The sequence below is a fragment of the Somniosus microcephalus genome, chromosome 19 (genome assembly GCF_052327205.1).
Source record: "Somniosus microcephalus isolate GS21.2 chromosome 19, FLI_Smic_1.0, whole genome shotgun sequence".
In the NCBI taxonomy this organism is placed as follows: Eukaryota; Metazoa; Chordata; class Chondrichthyes; order Squaliformes; family Somniosidae; genus Somniosus; species Somniosus microcephalus.
Genome location: NC_141005.1, coordinates 15,055,894 through 15,077,361, shown reverse-complemented (window position 1 = coordinate 15,077,361; position 21,468 = coordinate 15,055,894). Strand labels below are relative to the sequence as shown.

At 43.0% G+C, this 21,468-nt stretch overlaps 1 protein-coding gene across 2 annotated transcripts in view; it reads right to left on the bottom strand.

Moving 5' to 3' along the window:
* LOC147103568 (ubiquitin-conjugating enzyme E2 L3) overlaps positions 1-21,468 on the bottom strand; it is a 42,935-nt gene that overhangs the window by 10,622 nt on the left and 10,845 nt on the right. The window contains exon 2 of one of the 2 annotated variants that reach the window (XM_086012013.1): positions 20,994-21,089. The exons of the other annotated variant lie outside the window; for it this stretch is intronic. Within the exon in view, the coding sequence (XP_085868139.1) occupies positions 20,994-21,089 (96 nt within the window). The remainder of the gene's footprint in view (positions 1-20,993; positions 21,090-21,468) is intronic. 2 annotated transcript variants of the gene reach the window in all.

The window sequence follows — 21,468 nt, the reverse complement described above, 5'->3', positions numbered from 1 at the left end:
GGGCTAACAAGGAAAGGGAATACACATTAAATGTTAGGACACTGAGTAGCGTAGAGGAACAAAGGGACCTTGGAGTGCATGTCCACAGATCCCTGAAGGTAGCAGGCCAGGTAGATAAGGTGGTTAAGGCAGCATACGGAATGTTTGTATTCTATGCCACGGCTAATAAAGGCAAGAGCAGGGGGGGGTTATGCTTCAACTGTATAAAACACTAGTTAGGCCTCAGCTAGAGTACTGCGTGCAGTTCTGGTCACCACATTACAGGAAATATGTGATTGCACTAGAGAGGGTACAGAGGAGATTTACAAGGATGCTGCCGGGAGTAGAGAATCTTAGCTATGAGGAAAGACTGGATAGGCTGGGTCTGTTTTTCCTTGGAACAGAGGAGGCGGAGAGGCGACCTTATTGAGGTGTATAAAATTACGAGGGGCATAGATAAAGTGGATAGAAAGGACCTATTTCCCTTAGCAGAGGGGTCAAAGATTTAAAGTAATTGGGGGGAAGGTTTAGAGGGGATTTGCGGGGAAATTTCTTCACCCAGAGGGTTGTGGGGGGTCTGGAACTCACTTTCTGAAAGGGTGGTAGAGGCAGGAACCCTAACCACATTTAAAAAGTACTCGGATGTGCACTTGGGATGCTCTACCCTGCAGGGCTACGGACCAAGAGCTGGGAAGTGGGATTAGGCTGGATAGCTCTTTGTTGGCCGGCGCGGACACGATGGGCCGAAATAGCCTCCTTCGTGCTGTAACCTATGATTCCATGAAAAGTACTTCATCTTATGAGAGACTGTGAAGCTACTACTTAGTCTGCTCTGAATTAAAATAATTAGGTGTTGCCAAAACACCCCTTTGGCTGCTCTTTCCCCCACCCCCCAATCGCAATCCCTCCAGCGCCACAGCCAGAAGAACGTCTACCACAACTCTCCAGGAGCCAAGTCTTCCTGTGCACTCTTTTATAAAAAAATTAAAAAAAGTCTGCTATTTCAAATGACTCTCTCTCAGGCTCCGTAGCTGATGAGTGAGCGACTCTCTCCTGGCAGCCAAGACTATATAGGAGGCACGGGGAGCAGACATCTGGCAAAGGGGCTGCAGCGCTACCTGCCTTTCACTGGTCTCCACTGCTGCTCTGGCCAGATCCTGACCATCCACCCACCCATACTTACAATGGCTGCAGCTCTGCTCACATCCACTCCTCACAACCTGAAATTGCCCTGTGGCGTTAGGCAGATCCCACCCCCATATCTGCCACAAATGTCACCTTCTGGTCTGCCACCTCAAAGTAAGTAGGCAGTCCTGGTTGATTTCCAACCCCAGCTGCCTGCCAGATCCCCATCAAAGGCAAATGTGGCCCACAGCACTTACTGGCTCCCTTTCCCTCCATGCCATGTAGCACACAAAAGAAAAAGGGGGGGGGGGGTGAGAACAGGACAGAAAAGCACAAACAAGCAGAAGGTAAGAGAGAGGGGGATAGAGACAGAGGGAGCTTGGGTGTGTGAAAGGGATAGAAAAAGCAAAGATAATACACAGCACTTCAGTTACAACATATGCTTCGACTCACTGAAACACCACCAGGGGAGGTTCACTGGTAATGTCATAAAACAGTAGGATAGCTTGCACTTCCTGTTTGTCACATCACACCTCTTCATTCAATCACATTTGTATTAAAGCAGTCACAACTCTGTTGCTAACCAATAAAACAAAGCAGAACGTGACCAATCCAGAGTGAATACAGCAAAGGCTGTGGGCCACAACATCTCGGCTGTCGTGCTAAAAACTTGCCAGCGAAGCCCACATCCCAGGAATGAAAAAAATCTAATCATTCTTTTCCCCAAAATCTCTAGCCACAACCAATGCCTGGGAATGGTGTGGTACTGGTCAGTTGGGTACTGGGGTATGGCAGCAGTGAGTGTGTGGTCCTAAAGTATAGGAGCTTTGGGAGGACCCAAGTCAGTTGTACACACACTGGGGAGTGGTCCACGAGTTGGGAGCAGTGTGGCAGCAGTGGAAGAGGGATGCTGGGGCACCAGTAACAAGAGTAGATGTGGGCTTTGACAGAGGGTGTGCTCGGCATGGATGTACTGTAAGCAGCTCTGGGATTTGGGAGCGAGGCGTGGTAGAGTCTAGTAGTATTAGGATTGGGGGCAAAGGGTCATACAAGTAGAATCATGGCGCTGTTTCCGGGGATCCAGAGGTACTTTTGGGGGGGGGGGGGGGGGGGGAGGTGCGGGAAGAGAAGATTGTGGACAATCTGACATTAGGGAAGCAAGTGCAAATACAAGGCTGAAGCATTTGCAACCATCTTCAGCTACAAGTGCCAAGTGGATGATCCATATTGGCCTCCTCCTGAGGCCCCCACCATCGCAGAAGCCAGTCTTCAGCCAATAGATTCACTCCACATATCAAGAAACAGCTGAGCGCACTGGATACAGTAAAGGCTATGGGCCCTGACAACATCCCGGCTGAAGGCATGCTCCAGGGCTAGCCACGCCTCTAGTCAAGCTATTCCAGTCCAGCTACAACACTGGCATCTACCTGACAATGTGGAAAACTGCCCAGCTATGTCCTGTATACAAAAAGCAGGACAAATCCAAACCGGCCAATTACCGCCCCATCAGTCTACTCTCAATCATCAGCCAAGTGATAGAAGGTGCCATCGACAGTGCTATCAAGCGGCACTTACCAATAACCAGCTCACCGATGTTCAGTTTGGGTTCCGCCAGGACCACTCAGCTCTAGACCTCATTACAGTCTTGGTCGAAACATTGACAAAAGAGCTGAATTCCAGAGGTGAGGTGAGATTGACTACCCTTGACCGAGTGTGGCATCAAGGAGCCCTAGTAAAATTGAAGTCAGTGGGAATCAGGGGGGAACTCTCCACTAGCTGGAGTCATACCTAGCACAAAGGAAGATGGTTGCAGTTGTTGGAGGTTAATCATCTCAAGCCCAGGAGATCGCTGCAGGAGTTCCTCAGGGCAGTGTCCTGGGCCCAACCATCTTCAGCTGCTTCATCAATGACCTTCCCTCCATCATAAGGCCAGACATGGGGATGTTTGCTGATGATTGCAGTGTGTTCAGTTCCCTTCGCAACTCCTCTGAAAATGAAGCAGTACATGTCCAAATGCAGCAAGACCTGGACAACATGTAGGCTTGGGCTGATAAGTGGCAAGTAACATTCGCACCACACAAGTGCCAGGCAATGACTATCCCCAACAAGCGACAGTCTAACCACCTCCCCTTGACATTCAACGGCATTACCATTGCCGAATCCCCCATCAACATCCTGGGGGGTCACCATTAACTGGACCAGCCACATAAATACTGTGGCTACAAGAGGTCAAAGGCTGGGTATTCTGCCACAAGTGTCTCACCTCCTGACTCCCCAAAGCCTTTTCACCATCTACAAGGCACAAGTCAGGAGTGTGATGGAATACTCTCCACTTGCCTGGATGAGTGCAGTTCCAACAACACAAGAAGCTCGACACCATCCAGGACAAAGCAGCGTGCTTGATTGGCACCCCATCCACCATAAACATTCACTCCTTCCACCACCGGTGCACCGTGGCTGCAGTGTGTACCATCTACAAGAAGCACTGCAGCAACTCGCCAAGGCTCCTTCGGCAGCACCTCCCAAACCCACGACCTCTTCCACCTAGAAGGACAAGGGCAGCAGGTGCATGGGAACACCACCACCTCCAAGTTCCCCTCCAAATCACACACCATCCTGACTTGGAAGTATATTAGCCGTTCCTTCATCAGCGCTGGGTCAAAATCCTGGAACTCGCTACCTAACACCACTGTGGGAGTACCTTCACCACACGGACTGCAGCGGGTCAGGAGGCAGCTCACCACCACCATCTCCAGGGCAATAAATGCTGGCCTTGCCAGCGACGCCCACATCCCGGAATGAATAATAAAAAAGACTGGCAGGATAAAGGACAGGTAAAGAGGGTCTAGTAGGATTGATGGCAATGGGGGAAAGTGCAGCACAATAGAGGTCGTGTGCCTTCAACCTCAGTGAAAAGGACAACATTTTAAAACACATGTTGGGGCCTGGCTGTTGGTCGATTAAAGCACTTAAGTGTATTTTAACTGAATTTGCTGATGTACTTAAGCACTCAGTCAGTTCCTGGTTGAGTACTAGGAAACTGGCAGGACAGTTGGATTTCTAATAGGGCATGAGGCGCAATGATGTGGGTGGTAGTTGGGAGGGGGTTTAGTGGAGAACCCAAGATAGAAGACAAAGTGGCGTTCAAGTATCTGGAGTGATTTCATCGGTTCCCTTTCTGCTCCTTGCTCACGCTAGCTATTGACGATACCAAGTTCTGATTGAAAGGTTTTTGAAATTGCGGATTGGTTGTTTTTTTTTTTTTTTATGGCCACTGGCTGCATGTTGACTACCAGATTCCAGACCTGTTGCGATTTGTTACCATTTCGTGATTATAACATTTCAACCAATCAAGTGTAAGCTTGACAAAAACTTGCATGCATAGATGTGAAGCATGGGCAGTGGAACAGGCTAAACACACAACAGCATCTCTTTTATACACACGCATAAAATCCTCATTTTAAAAGTTTGACATTTCTACACAGTTAAGATCAAATCACCGAGAGAGCAAAAGTAATATTCAGCAGGTCAGACAAACACAAGCCACCGATATTGTTCAGATTCCTGCAACGTTTGTCTCACTATTTAGCTGTACTTTTATTACATAGTATGAACAGCACACAACGGGTCTGTGTCAGGGTTTATGCGCCACACGAGCCTCTGCCCATCCCTCCTCATCTAACCATCAGCATATCCTTCTATTCCTTTCTCCCTCGTACTTGTCCAGCTTCCACTTGAATGCATCGATGCTATTCACCTCAACTGCTCCTCGTGGTAGCAAGTTCCACTGAATAAAGAAGTTTCGCTTGAATTCCCTACTGGACTTATTAGTGACTATTTTATATTTATGGCCCCTAGTTCTGGTCTCCCCCACAAGTGGAAACAGCCATTCTACATCTACCCCATCAAACCCTTTTGTAATCTTAAAGGCCTCTATCAGGTCACCCATCGGCCTTCCATTTTCTAGACAAGAGAGTCCCAGCCTGTTCAATCTTTCCTGATGGATACCATAACTGAGGAGTTATACCCAAGTTATAGTATCATCCTTGTAAAATTCTTTTGCACCTTCAGTGCCTCTATATCCTTTTTATAATCTGGTGACCAGAACTGTTCACAGCCCTCCGTGTGATCTAACCAAGGTTCTATACAATCTGTACAGCAGATCCCTCTGCTCTGCTCCCCGTTTTAGACACTTGTTTTCCAAGGTGTGTGGGGCCTCATTCTTCCTACCAAAATGTACAACCTCACACTTATCTATAATTGAAGTTCATGCGCCAATTACACATCCATTCTGCAAGTTTATTCATGTCTTCCTGTATTTTGTCACAGTCCTCCTCTGTATCAACTATGCCCCCCCAAAAAAAGTGTCCACAAATTTTGAAATTCTACTTCAGGTTTCCTGACTCCAAATTGTTTATGTAAATGGTGAAAAACAGTGCTCTAGCACCAATCGCTGTGGAACACCACTTCCCACATCGTCAGTCTTTAACCCCTACTCTGTTTCATTTTGTAGCCAGCTTCCTATCCATTCTGTTACTTGTCCCCCGACTCCACATGTTGAGAGTTGAGTCTACTACCTTATCGAAGGCCTTTTGAAAATCCAAATATATTATGTCTACCACATTACCCTGGTCTACCCTGTTACTTCTTCAAAGAATTCAATAAGGTTGGTCAAGCCTAACCTTCCCTTTTGAAATCCTTGCTGCCGATTATTATATTTTCAGTTTTTAGATATTTTTCTATTACTCTTTTGAGTAAGAATTCTATTTCTTTCCCACCACCGATGTTAAGCTAATTGGTCTATAGTTCCCTACTTGTTCTCTCTCTCTCTTTAAATATAGGAATCACATTAGCTGTGTGTATATATGTGCCTCTGCTCTCTCTTCGCAACTTCTTTTAAGATGCGCGGATGCAATCCATCGGGACCATGGGTCTTATCCTCGTGTAGAAATATGAACTGGTGAATTGTGTAAAATAGTTGCCTTTAGAAAATGGTCGAAGACTGCGAAAACTGCAGCCAGTGAGATCTCAAATAAACAAAACCTTGAAGCTGGGGGCCTAGGGCTGCTCAATTAACAGTTAACAGGCCTGCAAGAGATGACAAGCTTGCAGGATGATCGAGTCTACGACAATAATTAACTCAAGATAAGGGTGACAATCTAGTCTAACGGTCGAGCAGTCGCAAATCACATAATAAGGGCCCTCTGGAATTCCCTAAACGACCAAGGATACCGCATTGGCTAAGGATGGACACATCTCAGACAAAATGGCCGAATCTGCACACGGCACATAGGCAGTAAAAAGAGATATAAAAGGGAGCCAAGAGCTAGTTTAGCAGCGAGAACCTAGGAATCACACTCGAGAAGGGAGGAGCCACAAGTCCGGGACTTGTTGGCGGACACCAGCGCGAAGGCTGATCAACTTTCAAACGAGTAATATTGTTTTAAGCTAGCACACATGGGAAGTGAGCCCTGTGTCATTTTCCTTGCAAGTTATTCAAACAACTTGTTAACCAATAAAGTACTGAATGTATGCAACTTAGAGTCCGGCCGACATTTGACACTCTGAACGAAGAACCATAATTGTTGAACTGTTGTTGAGCTGACTACTTACTAGCTCAATAGATAGAAACATAGAAGACAGGAGCACGAGTAAACCATTCGGCCCCTCGAGCCTGCTCCACCATTTAATGAGATCATGGCTGCTCATCCAAATTCAGTACCCTGTCCCTGCTTTCTCCCCATATCCCTTGATCCCTTTAGCCTTAAGAAATATATCTAACTCCTTCTTGAATATATTTAATGAATTGGCCTCAACTGCCTTGTGTGGTAGAGAATTCCACAGGTTCACCACTCTCTGGGTGAAGAAATTCCTCCTCATCTCTGTCCTAAATGGCTTACCCCTTATCCTTAGACTGTGACCCCTGGTTCTGGACTCCAGGAACATCCTTCCTGCATCTAGTCTGTCTAGTCCTGTTAGAATTTTATAAGTTTCAATGAGATCCCCTCATTCTTCTAAACTCTAGCGAATATAAGCCCAATCAACCCAATCTCTCTTCATACGTCATTCCTGCCATCCCAGGCATCAGTCTGGTGAATCTTCGCTGCACTCCCTCCATGGCAAGAACCTCCTTCCTCAGATAAGGCGACTAAAACTGCACACAATACTCAAGGTGTGGTCTCACCAAGGCCCTGTACAACTGCAGTAAGACACCCTTGCTCCTGTACTCGAATCCTCTCACTATGAAGGCCAACATACCATTTGCCTTCTTAACCACCTGCTGCACCTGCATGCTTACCTTCAGCGACTGGTGCACAAGGACACCCAGGTCTCGTTGCACTTCCCCTTCTCCCAATCTATTGCCGTTCAGATAATAATCTGCCTTCCTGTTTTTGCCACCAAAGTGGATAACCTCACATTTATCCACATTATACTGCATCTGCCCAATCACTCAACCTGTCCAAATCATACTGGAGTTTCTCTGCATCCTCCTCACAGCACACAAGCCCACCCAGCTTTGTGTCGTCTGCAACCTTGGAGATAGTGAATTCGGGACAACACACTCTAACTTTCATTAGTTTATCAATTATCTCGTCCCTTTTTATCTTAAATGTCTTTATATCTTTTTTGATCTCTTCTAATGTCATGTCCACCATTGTCTCCCTAGTAAATACTGAGGCAAAGTTATTATTTAATATTTGTCATTTTGCCGTCATTACCTGTGAGTTTATCCTGTACCTCTTAGTGGCCTATCCCTATTTTTCTTTTGTTATTTGTGTCTGTAGAATACTTTACGGTTTCCTTTCATAGTACTTGATAATTTAATTTTGTCGTTTCGCTTTGCCTTATCGCAACCTTCTTGTATTCCTTTTGTCATCCTCTCCTTTGTTATGTATGCTGTACTTAATGTATGCCTATTTCTTTATTCATCCATGGTGTGTCATTACTGGCTAGTTGTTTCTTGCTTTTTAGTGGGATATATTTCTCCTGGACACCACTGATCATTTTAAACTGCTGTTCTATTTCTTTGTCAGTAAATTTTTTCCAGTTTCGTTTCCTAGTTCCATTCTCATCACCTTAAAAATTAGCTTTTTCCCAATTTATTACTTTGTTCTTTGTCTTACTTATTTCCTTCTCATTCTTTATCTTAAACTTTATTTTCTTGAGATCACTATTGCCTACTTCTCATCTGTTTTGGTTCATTTCCCATTACTAGACCCAACAGCGCTCCCTCTCGTTAGGCTCATTACATACTGGGCAAGAAAGAAGTCCTGCACACATTGTAAAAACTCCATTCCCTGGACCCTACAGGTTTCACCATTTCTGGAATTTTATTTGTTCATTTGTTTTCTTTTAAACAGAGTGTCGGGTAGCATCTCTATTTCACAGAACAATTCATCCACTTTCTGCTCATTTGGATTTGCAGTTCAGGCCAGACTGATGCAAGAGAATCTACTTCTGAATCTGCTGTTGTGTGACCCATTACTGGTGCAAGCCAAAGATGTTGCACCCGAATGTCACTTTTCTGCAGTGTACTGTATTGACTTGATTGTCAAAGCCCATTGTCAGCAGTGCCATGGGAAGTTTACATACAGGCCCTATATAAATGCAAGTTACGTTGTTCACCCTTAACAGCCATTTTGACTAATATGAAGCAGGTTTATTTTACGAATTCCCTCAATGTCATGCATCACCTCTTCCTATTCTTCAGCAGTACTTGAGCAACAGGCAGACTTCCTGGATTCGTCAAGCCTTCCTTGCATGGTGAAAGTAAACCCGATAGACATTTAACAGTAAACAGTGGAGCACTTGGATTTGATTCTAGGTAATGGTACCAGAGTCCTGCGTTTAGCAAAACCTTTTACTGCTAAGATTGGCCCATGCTGTTTAATATTTGAACGTCCATATTTACTATGTCACTATTATACTTGTATTAAAAGGCCAGAAATGAAAACTAGCAGTTAGAACAAGGATTTGTTCCCCCTGACCTTCTTTGAGCTAAAGCAATTTCTTTGAAGTAATGCAAATAAAATGTCAACAATCTTTACACCTTGATTGGCAATGGAATAATAATCGGTAACAGTTGCATTTCCTTTCCTGCATTTCAACCAGGCCGAGTGACACAGGACAACAGTTGGAAATCACATTAATCTGTTGAAGCTGCATATATTAACAATTTAAATTACAGTGCCTTCCCCCAAGGGGAATCATCACTATTTGCTAATTAATCAACAAACCTTCTGGTTCTCACACATAGAGAGTGTCCATAGCCCACCATTTTGTACTTGGTGAAAGAGCACCTCCATTTTAAACAATTTTACAAAACTAATTATTTGTCACAATAGCCACTGGGCCACAGGAGTACCAGTAACATGCAAGAACCAATCCTGCATGCTGTCAGTCCAATATATCTGTTTGTGACAAATCAACTACAGGAAAAAGGTAAGAAAGTTGTATGGCACAGGGCCATTTTGAAAACTATAAAATGGGAACTACCTCAGACAAAATCGGAAAGAAAAAGTGATAGTGGACAAACAATGGGAAGCTTTCAAACAGATAATTATGGCACAAAAAAAATATTGGCCCGGATTTTGCGTGGAGACCAACGGTAATGGCGCTCACCGTTATTACGGAGAAAAGCGGACAGCAACTTCCGGCACCCGCACATGTAAAAGCAGAAATGCGTGATTTGCTGTCAGAGATATCCCGCTTCTCCGCAGGGTGCGTAACAACAGTCCTCACTGATAGACTCGGCATTGAAAGACATGCAATGGTGTGAACTTGGGTACTTGCCCACTAGTTCCCACTAAAGATGCCAGAAAATTACGGCTGGCATGTTCAGGAGCAAGTGAATTTTTAAACAGTGTTATAAACACAAAAGAACAATTAGAGTAAAGCTGATCAGAGCGCAAAAAAATAAATCTTACAAAGGATGAAGGGAAGGGATATTTGCTAAATGTGTACTTTGTCTCCATTATCAAAAAAGTGCGATGGTGGGTAAGAAAGGGTATAGAAGAGGAAATTGCAGAAGCTATGACTATTATTTCAAATATCCTTGGATTTGAGGTTGTGCCAGATGACTGCCAATTTAGCACCTCTGTTCAAAGGAAAGGATCACTGGTAACTACAGAACAGTCAGCCTAACCTCAATAGTAGGCACATTTCATGGGGTTATAGTTCAGGATAAAATTAAGACTTAGAAAGAGATGGCTTAAATTAAGGACAGCTAACACGTTTGTAAAATGCAAGTTTAATTTAATTGAGTTCTTTGAGTTAATAACTGGCTATATTGATAAAGGAAATGCAGTGGGATTATGTATATGGGGTTTTTAAAAAGGCATCTGATAAGGGGGTTTGTTAAAATTAAGACACATGGTATTGAAAGAGAATGTAGTAGTATGGGTGTGAAATTGGCTAAAGAACAGCAAAGAGAATGCAGCGATTAATGGATGTTTTTCCAGACTTGAGAGATGCAAACAGTGGTGTTCCCGAGGGGTTAGTGTTAGGATCATTGCTCATTATATAAAAATGATCTAGTTTCTGGTACAACTTGCATTTATATAGCACCCTTAACGTAGTAAAATACTCCAAGGTGCTTTACAGGAGCGTTAACAAAATCTGACACCAAGCCACACAAGGAGAAATTAGTTCAGGTGACCAAAAGCTTGGTCAAAGAGGCAGGTTTTAAGGAGTGTCTTAAAAGGAGAGAGGGGTTGTGAGGCAGAGAGGATATAGGAAGGGAATTCCAGAGCTTAGGGCCTAGGCAGCTAAAAGCACAAAATCAAAATCTGCAGACAAAAAAGGAGACTGTGGTTAACTGGTCTATGAAAACTGTGATTCAGGAGAGCAGACAGATTAGTAGATTGCACAGATGCATAGAAATGTGAACTGATACATTTCAAGAGGACCTTTAGACTAAAATGGAAAAACTTCAGGGAAAAAGAGCAGACACGCCTAGGGGTCAGATACATAAATCTGTAAACAGAGAGAAGTTGAAAAATGGGATTCAAGGTTTTATAAATAGCAGCATAGAGTACAAAAGGTATTGTTAACTAAATCTGTACAATTCATTGGTTAGGTCAGTTAGAATACTGTATTCAATTTTGGATGACCATTTTAGGAAGGATGCCAATGCTATTGAGACGGTGCAGCAAAGATTTGATACCGGGAATGAGAGGCTTTAATTATCAGGCAAAATGGTAACCACCTGTGTTCTGCTGAAATTAGCCCCAGTTTAACAGGAGGTCTGACAGAGGTGTTCAATATTATAGGAGATTTAAGGGATGATTTGATAGAGGCATTTAAAAATAAAGAGGCAGATAGAAACAGATTGTTTCCAGTCATTCAAGTGTATTGTAAAGGGACACATATGATTGAATGCAAGAGATTCAGGACAATCAGCAGGAGAAACTCGTTCACAGAGGGTTGTGGCTGTGGAAGGCAATACAGGAAACTTTCTGCTATCCGGCACTGAGCTGTTGCCGTCCCATCAAAACTGCCAGACAAACCAGCGCTAATGTTGAAACATACGGAGATTTTGAGCTCCGTATCTGGCAACAAACAGTCGGCTGTACCTTGCAAGCGTCTCTGTAACTTAGTAACAGTTTCAGCAAGACCTTGCAGAGCCTGACTGGTGAAAAAAAAAGCAACGAAAAGAAAAAAAAACTAACGAAACGGCTCCTGATTTTTGCCGGTGGCTCGAGCATTCCGGACAGTTAACCTCCGGATAAACCAAAGTTTCCTGTACCAGAGACAGTGTCTGATGCAGAGACCATGTCAACATTTAATAGGCCAATTAGCTGGATGAAAGAATGGGGAATAATAGGATGCAGGAACAGAGTGGGCACGAGATTAGAACTGCTGTTCGTGTGGACGATAAACAGCAACATGGACTGGTTAGGCCTAAAAGGTCTGTTTCCATGTTATAATTTCATAATCATAATCAACTTTGTCATTGTTAGTGCACAAGTGCAGTACAACGAAATGTAGGCTTGCGGCTCCCGAGAGTGTACATTTAGATTAAGACATTTAAACATTCAACATACATTTGGCTTGTAATACATTAACATAACCATAATAAAGTGCATTGGCAGATGTGTAATGTAATTCTATGTAATGTTACAGTATATGGGGTTTTGATCAGGTAAATTGGGAAAAACTATTTCCAGTCAACTAGGGTCAGTAACTAGAAAGCATAAAGTTAGGATCATCACCAAAAGAACAAAGTGAAGTGTTAGGAAACATTTTTTGTACTAAACAAACTTGTTTAGAATGCAAGTTCAAGCAAAATACAAATTTAAGGAAAATAATCACCACAAATATGACAAAACAAATGAAAATCTAAAACAAAAAACTCAGTTGAGGTTCACTGATGAAATCAATAGCAAACAAACCAGCTTAAATTTAGTCAAGTGAAAGCAAACATAACTGAAAGCACTTCCCTTTGGACTAGTTTCTTTCAAACCTAGGGTTTTCCAGTTCTAGCTTTAATAAAAATCTACCGTGAGAACTCTAATTAACTTACCACAGAACTTGCAGGGTGTTTTAGTCGATTTAACACTTGCTCAAAACAAGTTGCGTATACTGAAATGTAAAGGTTGTTCCCTACCATCACAACTGGAAGGTTACATCAGACTTTAGTGTTCTGCAGCATGCCCTGCCTGCATGGCTTTATCTAGAGGCTAAGAAATTGAAGTTTTTCCACAAGATGCTCATCAGTCCTATTATGAATAGGACAAGTGGTTTAAGGTGGGAAAATCGTGCGCGCGCAGGGGAAGAAAGAAGAAAAAAAAAATCACAGGATCTGGTGAAAGTCACAGGGACGCTTACAGCCGGCAAGGACTCCAGTCCCCAGCACGGTTTTAAATTAGAAAAGGAATTGAAGTGCGTGGGAGCAGTACAAAGCTGAGGACATGTTCAGACCGTTAAAAGCGACCAGTTACTGAAGCAGCTCGCCTGGTAGTTAGTTCACGCTCAGCCTCCAAACAAATCATTGCCGTTAAAAAGTAATTGTGTGAAGCACTTGGACATGAAAAGGTGCTTTCTAAACAATAGCACTGTAGCATTATATAAACCACTATTAAGCTACAAACTCTCCAAAATATTTGCTCTGTCGCTAGTTTCTAGTCCTGAAGAACTTGGTTTCCCCCTTCCGTACAAATGCAGCTGATATTTCCAAAGCAAAACATTTTAAAACACAAACACTTCCATTTATAAATGTACATGTACAAAATTAGGGCTCATGGGATTGGGGGTAATATACTAGCATGGATTGAGGGCTGGTTAACAGACAGAAAACAGTAGAAATAAACAGGTCATTTTGGGGTTGGCAGGCTGTAACTAGTGAGGTACCGCAAGGATCAGTGCTCAGGCCTCAGCTATTCACAATCTATATCAATGATTTGGATGAGGGGACCAAATATAATATATTCAAGTTTGCAGATGCCACAAAGCTGGGTGGGAATGTAAGTTGTGAGGAGGATGCAAAGAGGCTTCAAGGGGGTATAAACAGGCTAAGTGAGTGAGCAAGAACATGGCAAATGGAATATAATGTGGAGAAATGTGAAGTTATCTACTTTGGCAGGAAAAATAGAAAAGCAGAGTATTTTTTAAATGGTGAGAGATTGGGAAATGTTGGTGTTCAGAGGGACCTGGGTGTCCTTGTACACGAATCACTGAAAGTTAACATGCAGGTACAGCAAGCAATTAGGAAATTTCTTCACTCAGAGGGTGGTGAATCTTTGGAATTCTCTACCCCAGAAGGCTGTGGCGGCTCAGTCATTGAGTATATTCAAGACAGATCGATAGATTTTTTGGATATTACGGGAATCAAGGGATATGGGGATAGTGCAGGATGTTGGAGTTGAGGTCAAAGATCAGCCATGATCGTATTGAATGGCGGAGTAGGCTCGAAGGGCCAAATGGCCGACTCCTGCTCCTATTTATGTTCTTATGAATGGATTGAACCGATAACCAAAATGCACACAACAGCACCATGCAGGTCTGTAGCACACTCCCACATCTCAGAATGTAACGTTTCACATGCAATCATCTTGGATGACGGGCTGAATGTCAATGTTTATTTGGTGATGCGTCAAAGGTTTAGCAGATACTCAAGGCAAGACACAAAGCTGCTTATATGAAAAGCCTGCATCCTCTGGTTGCAAGTTTCAACTTGAAAGCACTAAAAGCTCTATACAATTAAAATATACAGTTGCAAACAGCTCACGTGCTCCCCCAAACTTTGGCAGAATTATCAGGCAACCATTTCTATGTAAGATTCTCTCCACAAAGAGTTGAAGGATCGCATTTAGTGTGTGTGTCTAGGACTGTAATTCTATTGTTTGGAAAAAAAATCACCTGGATTAGTCACAGCAAAAATGCCAAAAGGCATGAAATTCATAGCTGAATTCATGAACAGCCAGAGATATCTTTTTATGGTATCCTTACAACTTTATTTACCAAGCAAAAGTGTTTGTTATATATTGAGAAGAGGGGAAAAGGAGGAGGAAGAAGGAGAACAGCGTGGTGCAAGAGTTTCCTAGTTGGTAGTGCTCCATGGAGTCACGGGCACTGGCATTAGCAGGTATAAACTTAACAGTCCTGTGTGTCTTCGAGTACTGTTTGACAAAAGTCAGTTGTGAAGGAAGTCAAAATCAGCAGTACTGCGAACTGAAGTAGTCCAAACTAGCTGGAGGTGCTGGAAGCAGGAAGGATATTTAAGCTGCATGCACGCCTGCTAAACTGTCAGTCAGCTGGTTCGGAGCAGTTTTGTTTAACATTGCTCACCTTGAACATATGTGGCTCTATGCTGGAAATGGAGGGAGGAATACCATCAAGGCTTTGCTGGGATGCACTGGAGTGCAGCGTGGAGGGCCGAGTACTAGGCTGTCCATTGAAAAGGACCCAGACAGCAAAACCTGAGCTCTGTGACTTCTGCAACAATGCCATACGAATGTCCAATCGACTGACGCAAGTGCACAAGAATTAGCTATGAATAATACTTCCCCGCATATGCTTCGAGAAATCATGAACGCACTGGAGAGCAGGGAAACTAGATGGGAGCTTGAGCACCATTTTTAGTGAAAACTGCTGCTGGGACAAAAATCACCCAACAAGTTAAAAAAAATTCCAAGTACAGTACAAAATCAAATAAAAACAAAGATTAAATAGACTGCATTATGAGTTTTAAAAAATGGATATACTTCAGCACTTCAGGTAGGTCACAGTAGCTCGTGCTGCACTCAATTCTTAAGCACATAATCTGAAGTTTTTTTTATACTGAATATTTGCTCGAGAAAACGCAAGGCTGAAAATTCCAGTTACGCGGCGAGAGCAGAGTAAACCAACGAGCCGTTTCTTTCCCCTCCATATTGTTCCACAAGTATTAAATGTACTGAAGCAAACTGCACGCTCGCTGCTAAGCTATTTAGAGCCCTTGAAGGAACTGAAATATCCTGGTAGGTTTTGGTGAAACTGAAAACCAAAAAAAAAAGCTACCTAACCCAAATGCAAGTTGGTTTATTTGGTCTCATTTTAGATCAGCGCTGTCCAGTCCTTCAAGAAAATTGACTTCAAGTGCTTGCACATCCATACTTCAAATAATTTTTAAAGTTGAAAACAGACTTCCCAACTTGATGAATACCACCTTTAAAGGCTTTGAATCACCCATCTTTACTGTATGGATATTTTAGGTATTTATGCAAACTAAAATGTTAACAAAATTGTTATGGGATAGATATTGCAGGGGAAATGGAGAGATAGTCTGGTAAGACCAAACATTGACGGACTGTTTTCTTCAGCTCCAGCACAGCCTAGGCAATTATAGTCCCAAATTTTGAATGTTGAGATAAAATCTAGGAGGATCCCAAAAAGCTTGTGATGAGTAACAGTTTCTTCATGGCTCGTGATGAGACACTCCAGATTGACAATGATTAGCCCCTGTCTAGACTAAGGTACTGTGTATGTAAATCTGAAGAAACTCAAGGCTGAAATTAATTTGTCAACTATGTAAAGTTGACCTGCTTTCTTTTTTTAAAAAAAGCAAAGGCTTTCCAATACAGCTTGGCTTTTTTGTTGTTGCCTACTTTGAGAAACCAAGGCTGCATTATACCATGGAATTAAATCAAAAGTAATGAAAATACATAACTGATAGCACAGATGCAATGTCGTTGCTCGAAAGTCCTTCCACTGCTTTGCAAATTCAAGTTAAACTTCTGCTTTTAAAGTACATAGGTGATTCTGCCTGATCAAAACAGTTCCATTTACATATTCAAACAGCTTTAAGATCATTAGAGTTCAGTATGCCCAGAAGAACCAAGGCAGCAAATCTTTCCTAAAGTTATACAATGTCATTAAAAACAGCGCCACTTCTCAAATCATCACTGCCAAGTTTCATCAGTTCCACAGAATCATTAAAAACAGAGAAACAGTTTGCATATACAAAACAGCAGCCTTTATACAACCATACGATTATGAATTTTTCACACATGCCATCCCGAGCAAAGTGTGTCCATTTGGAAGTAGTTTTGTGCTATGGATAGACAAGCATCAAGGACGACATGAATATTGTCCTAGAATCATTTACAGTCGTAGGAATCTTACAAACAGGAGACTATTTCCAGCAACTATAGGCAGAACTGAAATCAGATCCAAGAAGTGAAAGGACAACTAAAGTACCAAAAATGAGATGAGGCGGAAGAGAAACCAAAGAAATTGAGTCATTACCATTCTCTTCTTGGACTTAGATGAGGGGACAGAGTGTAACGTATCCAAGTTTGCCAACGATACAAAGCAAGGCGGGAAAGTAGGCTGTGAGGAGGACGCAGAGGCTGCAGAGATATAGACAGCTGAAGTGAGTGGGCAAGAAGGTGGCAGATGGAGTAGAATGTGGGGAAATGTGAAATTATCCACTTTGGTAGGAATAGAAAAGCAGAATGTTTTTATTTTTATTTTAAAGTGAGATACCAGTAAATGTTGGTTTGCAGAGGGATTTGGGTGCCCTTGTACACAAATCAGAGTTAACATGCAGGTACAGCAAGCAATTAGGAAGGCGAATGGTATGTTAGCCTTTATTGCAAGGGGGTTGGAGTATATAAGGAAGTCTTGCTGCAATGATATAGGGCCCTGGTGAGACCACACCCGGAGTACGGTGTACAGTTTTGGTCTCTTTACCCAAGGTAGGATGTACTTGCCTTAGAGGGGGTGTAATGGAGGTTCACTAGATTGATTCCTGGGGTGAGAGGGTTGTCCTATGAGGAATGAGCAGACTAAGCCTATATTCTCCAGAGTTTAGAAGAATGAGAGGGTGACCTCGTTGAAACGTATAAAATTCTTAGAGGGCTTGACAGGGTAGATGCTGAAGGCCGTTTCCCCTGGCTGGAGAATCTAGAATTAGGGGTCACAGTCTCAGGATAAGGGGTCGGTCATTTAGGACTGAGATGAGAAATTTCGTCTCTGGGAGGGCTGTGGATCTTTGGAATTCTCTACCTCGGAGGGCTGTGGGTGCTCAGTCGTTGAGTATATTCAAGGCTGAGAGCGATAGATTTTTGGGCACGAAGGGAATTGAGGGGGGTTATGGGGATATGGCGGGAAAGTAAGGGTATGAGCCATGATCTTATTGAATGTTGGAGCAGGCTCGAGGGACCATATAGATTACTCCTGTTCCTATTTGTTATGTTCCCCAAAGTTTTTTTTTTTGGGGGGGGGGGGGGGGGGGGGGGGCCAGTGTGAAGAGATAGTGGAGAACATCACCTTGACTCAGCTGGTAACTGGTAGAATAGATAAGGGAGAACCAGTGGATGTGGTGTATTTGGACTTTCAAAAGGCTTTCGATAAGGTCCCGCATAAGAGATTAGCGTAACGTTAAGGCACATGGGATTGGGGGCAAGGTAGTGACTTGGATAGAGAACAGGTTGGCAGACAGAAAGCCAAGAGTTGGAATAAACGGGTCTTTTTCCGAATGGCAGGCAGTGACTAGTGGGGTACCGCAGAGATCGATCCTTGGACCCCAGCTATTCACAATATATATTAAATGATCTAGACGAGGGAACTAGATGTAATATCTCCAGGTTTGCAGACGAGACAAAGCTGGGTGGGCGTGTGTGCTGTGAGGAGGATGCCAAGAAACTCCAGGATGATTTGGACAGGTTGGGAGATTGGGCAGAAGCATGGCAGATGCAATATAACGTGGATAAATGCGACGTTATCCACTTTGGTGGCAAAAACAGGAAGGCAGATTATCTGAATGGCAATAGATTGGGAGAAGGGGAAGTACAACGAGGCCTGGGTGTCCTTGTGCACCAGTCGCTGAAGGTAAGCATGCAGGTGCAGCAGGCGGTTAAGGCGGCAAATGGTATGTTGGCCTTCGTAGCGAGAAGGTTTGAGTACAGGAACAAGGACGTCTTGCTGCAGTTGTACAGGGCCTTGGTGAGACCACATCTTGAGTATTGTGGGCCGTTTTGGTCGCCTTATCTGAGGATGTTCTTGCCATGGAGGGTGCGAAGATTCACCAGACTGATACCTGGGATGGCAGGAATGACGCATGAGGAGAGATTGGGTCGATTGGGCTTATACTCGCTGGAGTTTAGATGAGAGGGGATCTCATTGAAACTTATAAAATTCTGACAGGACTGGACAGACTAGATGCAGGAAGGATGTTCCCGATGGTCGGGGAGTCCAGAACCAGGGGTCACAGTCTTAAGGATAAGGGGGAAGCCATTTAGGACAGAGATGAGGAGGAATTTCTTCACCCAGAGAGTGGTGAACCTGTGGAATTCTCTACCACAGAAGGCAGTAGAGGCCAATTCATTAAATATATTCAAGGAGTTGGATATATTTCTTAAGGCTAAAGGGATCAAGGGATATGGGGAGAAAGCAGGGACAGGGTACTGAATTTGGATGATCAGCCATGATCTCATTGAATGGTGGAGCAGGCTCGAGGGGCCGAATGGCCTACTCCCGCTCCTATCTTCTATGCTTCTATGGTCGCACTCTGGCATTTGGGTCAAAGGTTATGACTTTGACCCAAACAGCAGAAGCCTGACCTTGTAAACTAACCCGACACTCCCTTTGACTGGGACATTAAACAGAGGCCCAACCCACCTCCCTGTTCAGTGGTTTAGATGCATATTAAAGATTCCATGGCACTATTCAAAGTTAGCCCCGGTCAACATTAATATTATAACCAAACGCAGCCAGGGGCCCCAGTAATCCCAACAGTGCACACTCGGGTGCTGGCTGATGGACATCACAGCCTGGGCCTATTATTGTCAACAGTTGAATCGACCGCCAACATTCACTGGGCAAGCTCACACAGGAAGCACAACCACTCAAGATTGATGAAATCACATCATCATACAAATGACCACAATCAGGACAGGAGCAACAAAAAAAAAAAACAGGAGAAACTTGGAAGGAGATAGAATTTAAAACTAAGCAATTCCTGGTACATTGCAATGGTCAGCTGGTATATCGAAATTAAACAGGCCATTCGGCCAACCAGTCCATGCTCCACTCGAGCCTCCTCTCGTTTTAACTCATCTAAGTCTATCAGCGTAACCCTCTATTCCCTTCTCCCTCATATGTTTGTCCAGCTCCCCCTTAAATGCATCTATACTATTCACTTCAACCACTCCCTGTGGTAGAGTTCCACATTCTCTTTGGGTAAAGACGTTTCTTCTGAATTCCCTGTTGGATTTCTGATGACTATCTTATATTGATGGCCTCTAGTTATGCTCTTCCCCACAAGTGGAAACATTCTCTCTGTATCCACTCTATCAAAACCTTTCATTATTTTATAGACCTCTATTAGGTCACCCCTCAGCCTTTTTTGAGAGGAGAGACCCAGCCTGTTCATCCTTTCCTGATGTGTAACCACCCTCGCATTTCTGGTATCATCCTTGTAAATCTTCTCTACACCTTCTCCAGTGCCTCTATATCCTTTTTATAATATGGTGACCAGAACTGTACGCAGTACTCCAAGTGTGGTCTAACCAAGGTTCGATACAGGTTTAGCATAACTTCCCTACTTTTCAATTCAATCCCTCTAGAAATAAACCCCAGTGCGAAATAGGTTGCCCAATATATTTTTCCACAATGATAAATACTGTTCACATTTTATGAAACAAAACATTTGATTGGTAAATACTTACTGCAAGTTACTACACTATTCAATAATCCCACTACTGACAAGTCATTTGAAGATTCTTCAAATCCAGCAACATAAAGCTCATTATGAACCCAGTGTCTGAAGACTTTAATCATGGCTTCCTCTAAAACACAAGCCCCTGGCAATGAGGCCGCGACAGCACGTTTGCCAAATTAAACAACTTGCACATTTTCTAAATTATATCATACAATTGGATAATTAAATTGAGCATAATTTCCATCCCTGCAGCATACGCAACATCACAGAGCTAACCTTGGAACATAAACATCCATGTGCAATAAACAGTGGAGCTAAGTTGGTCACCTGCCGTCTCTTTGAAGTTCGGAAATAGGGACTAGCTACTCTACTGCTATGGATTTCAGACCAGTAACTGTACAATGCAACACAGGGCCAGCTCACACCTCTTGGCATTATATCACTTTGATGTGCACACAGTAATATAATGATCCCATTATTCAGCTCAAATGCAGTAAACCAAATTACGAGGTGAATGGATTTTTTTTTATTCCAGCAGGCCCACTTTTTAGGGAAAAAAAATGGCAACATCGAACCATTACCAGTGGGTATTTAATCTCTGGAATTTGGCCAAATGTTTTGCGCATTAAAATATTGACTTGAAATTAATAGTGGAGAGAGATTTGAAAAGAATTAACATTACAAAGAACCAAATAATTATCAATTACAAAACTATTATTGGAGAATGCGTGTGCCGCCTACTTACAGGAACAATAAGTCCTTGCCAATAGAATACATTTGTGTCATCCACTTGGATATTACGGAAATTCTTCATTCCAGACGAGCGGATTTCATCAAGTTCCTGTAAAAACACAGGTAGAATACTGAGAACTGTGCTACAGCAGGAGACAGCGTTTGTTCATTCCTTTCCCTCTACCAGTCGCCATATAGTCAAGGAGCCAACTTGTGAAAAGTGGCTGAATACATCCACTTTTTTGTTGTTGAGTAGTTAACAATTTTTTTTAAAATTGAATGCTACTAGTTTCCAAAATCTACAATAATCGCTGCAATACTGATGGCAATCATATTCACATTAAAACCACAACAATAATATGCTTGCATTCCACAAGATAGGAAATAATGCAATATGGCTTTTGTTCCTTTTTTACATAAAGTTTGTACACAGCTGTACGTGAACAAAACTCTGAAATGAGAATCAATGAGAGAAGAGCCATACTTTG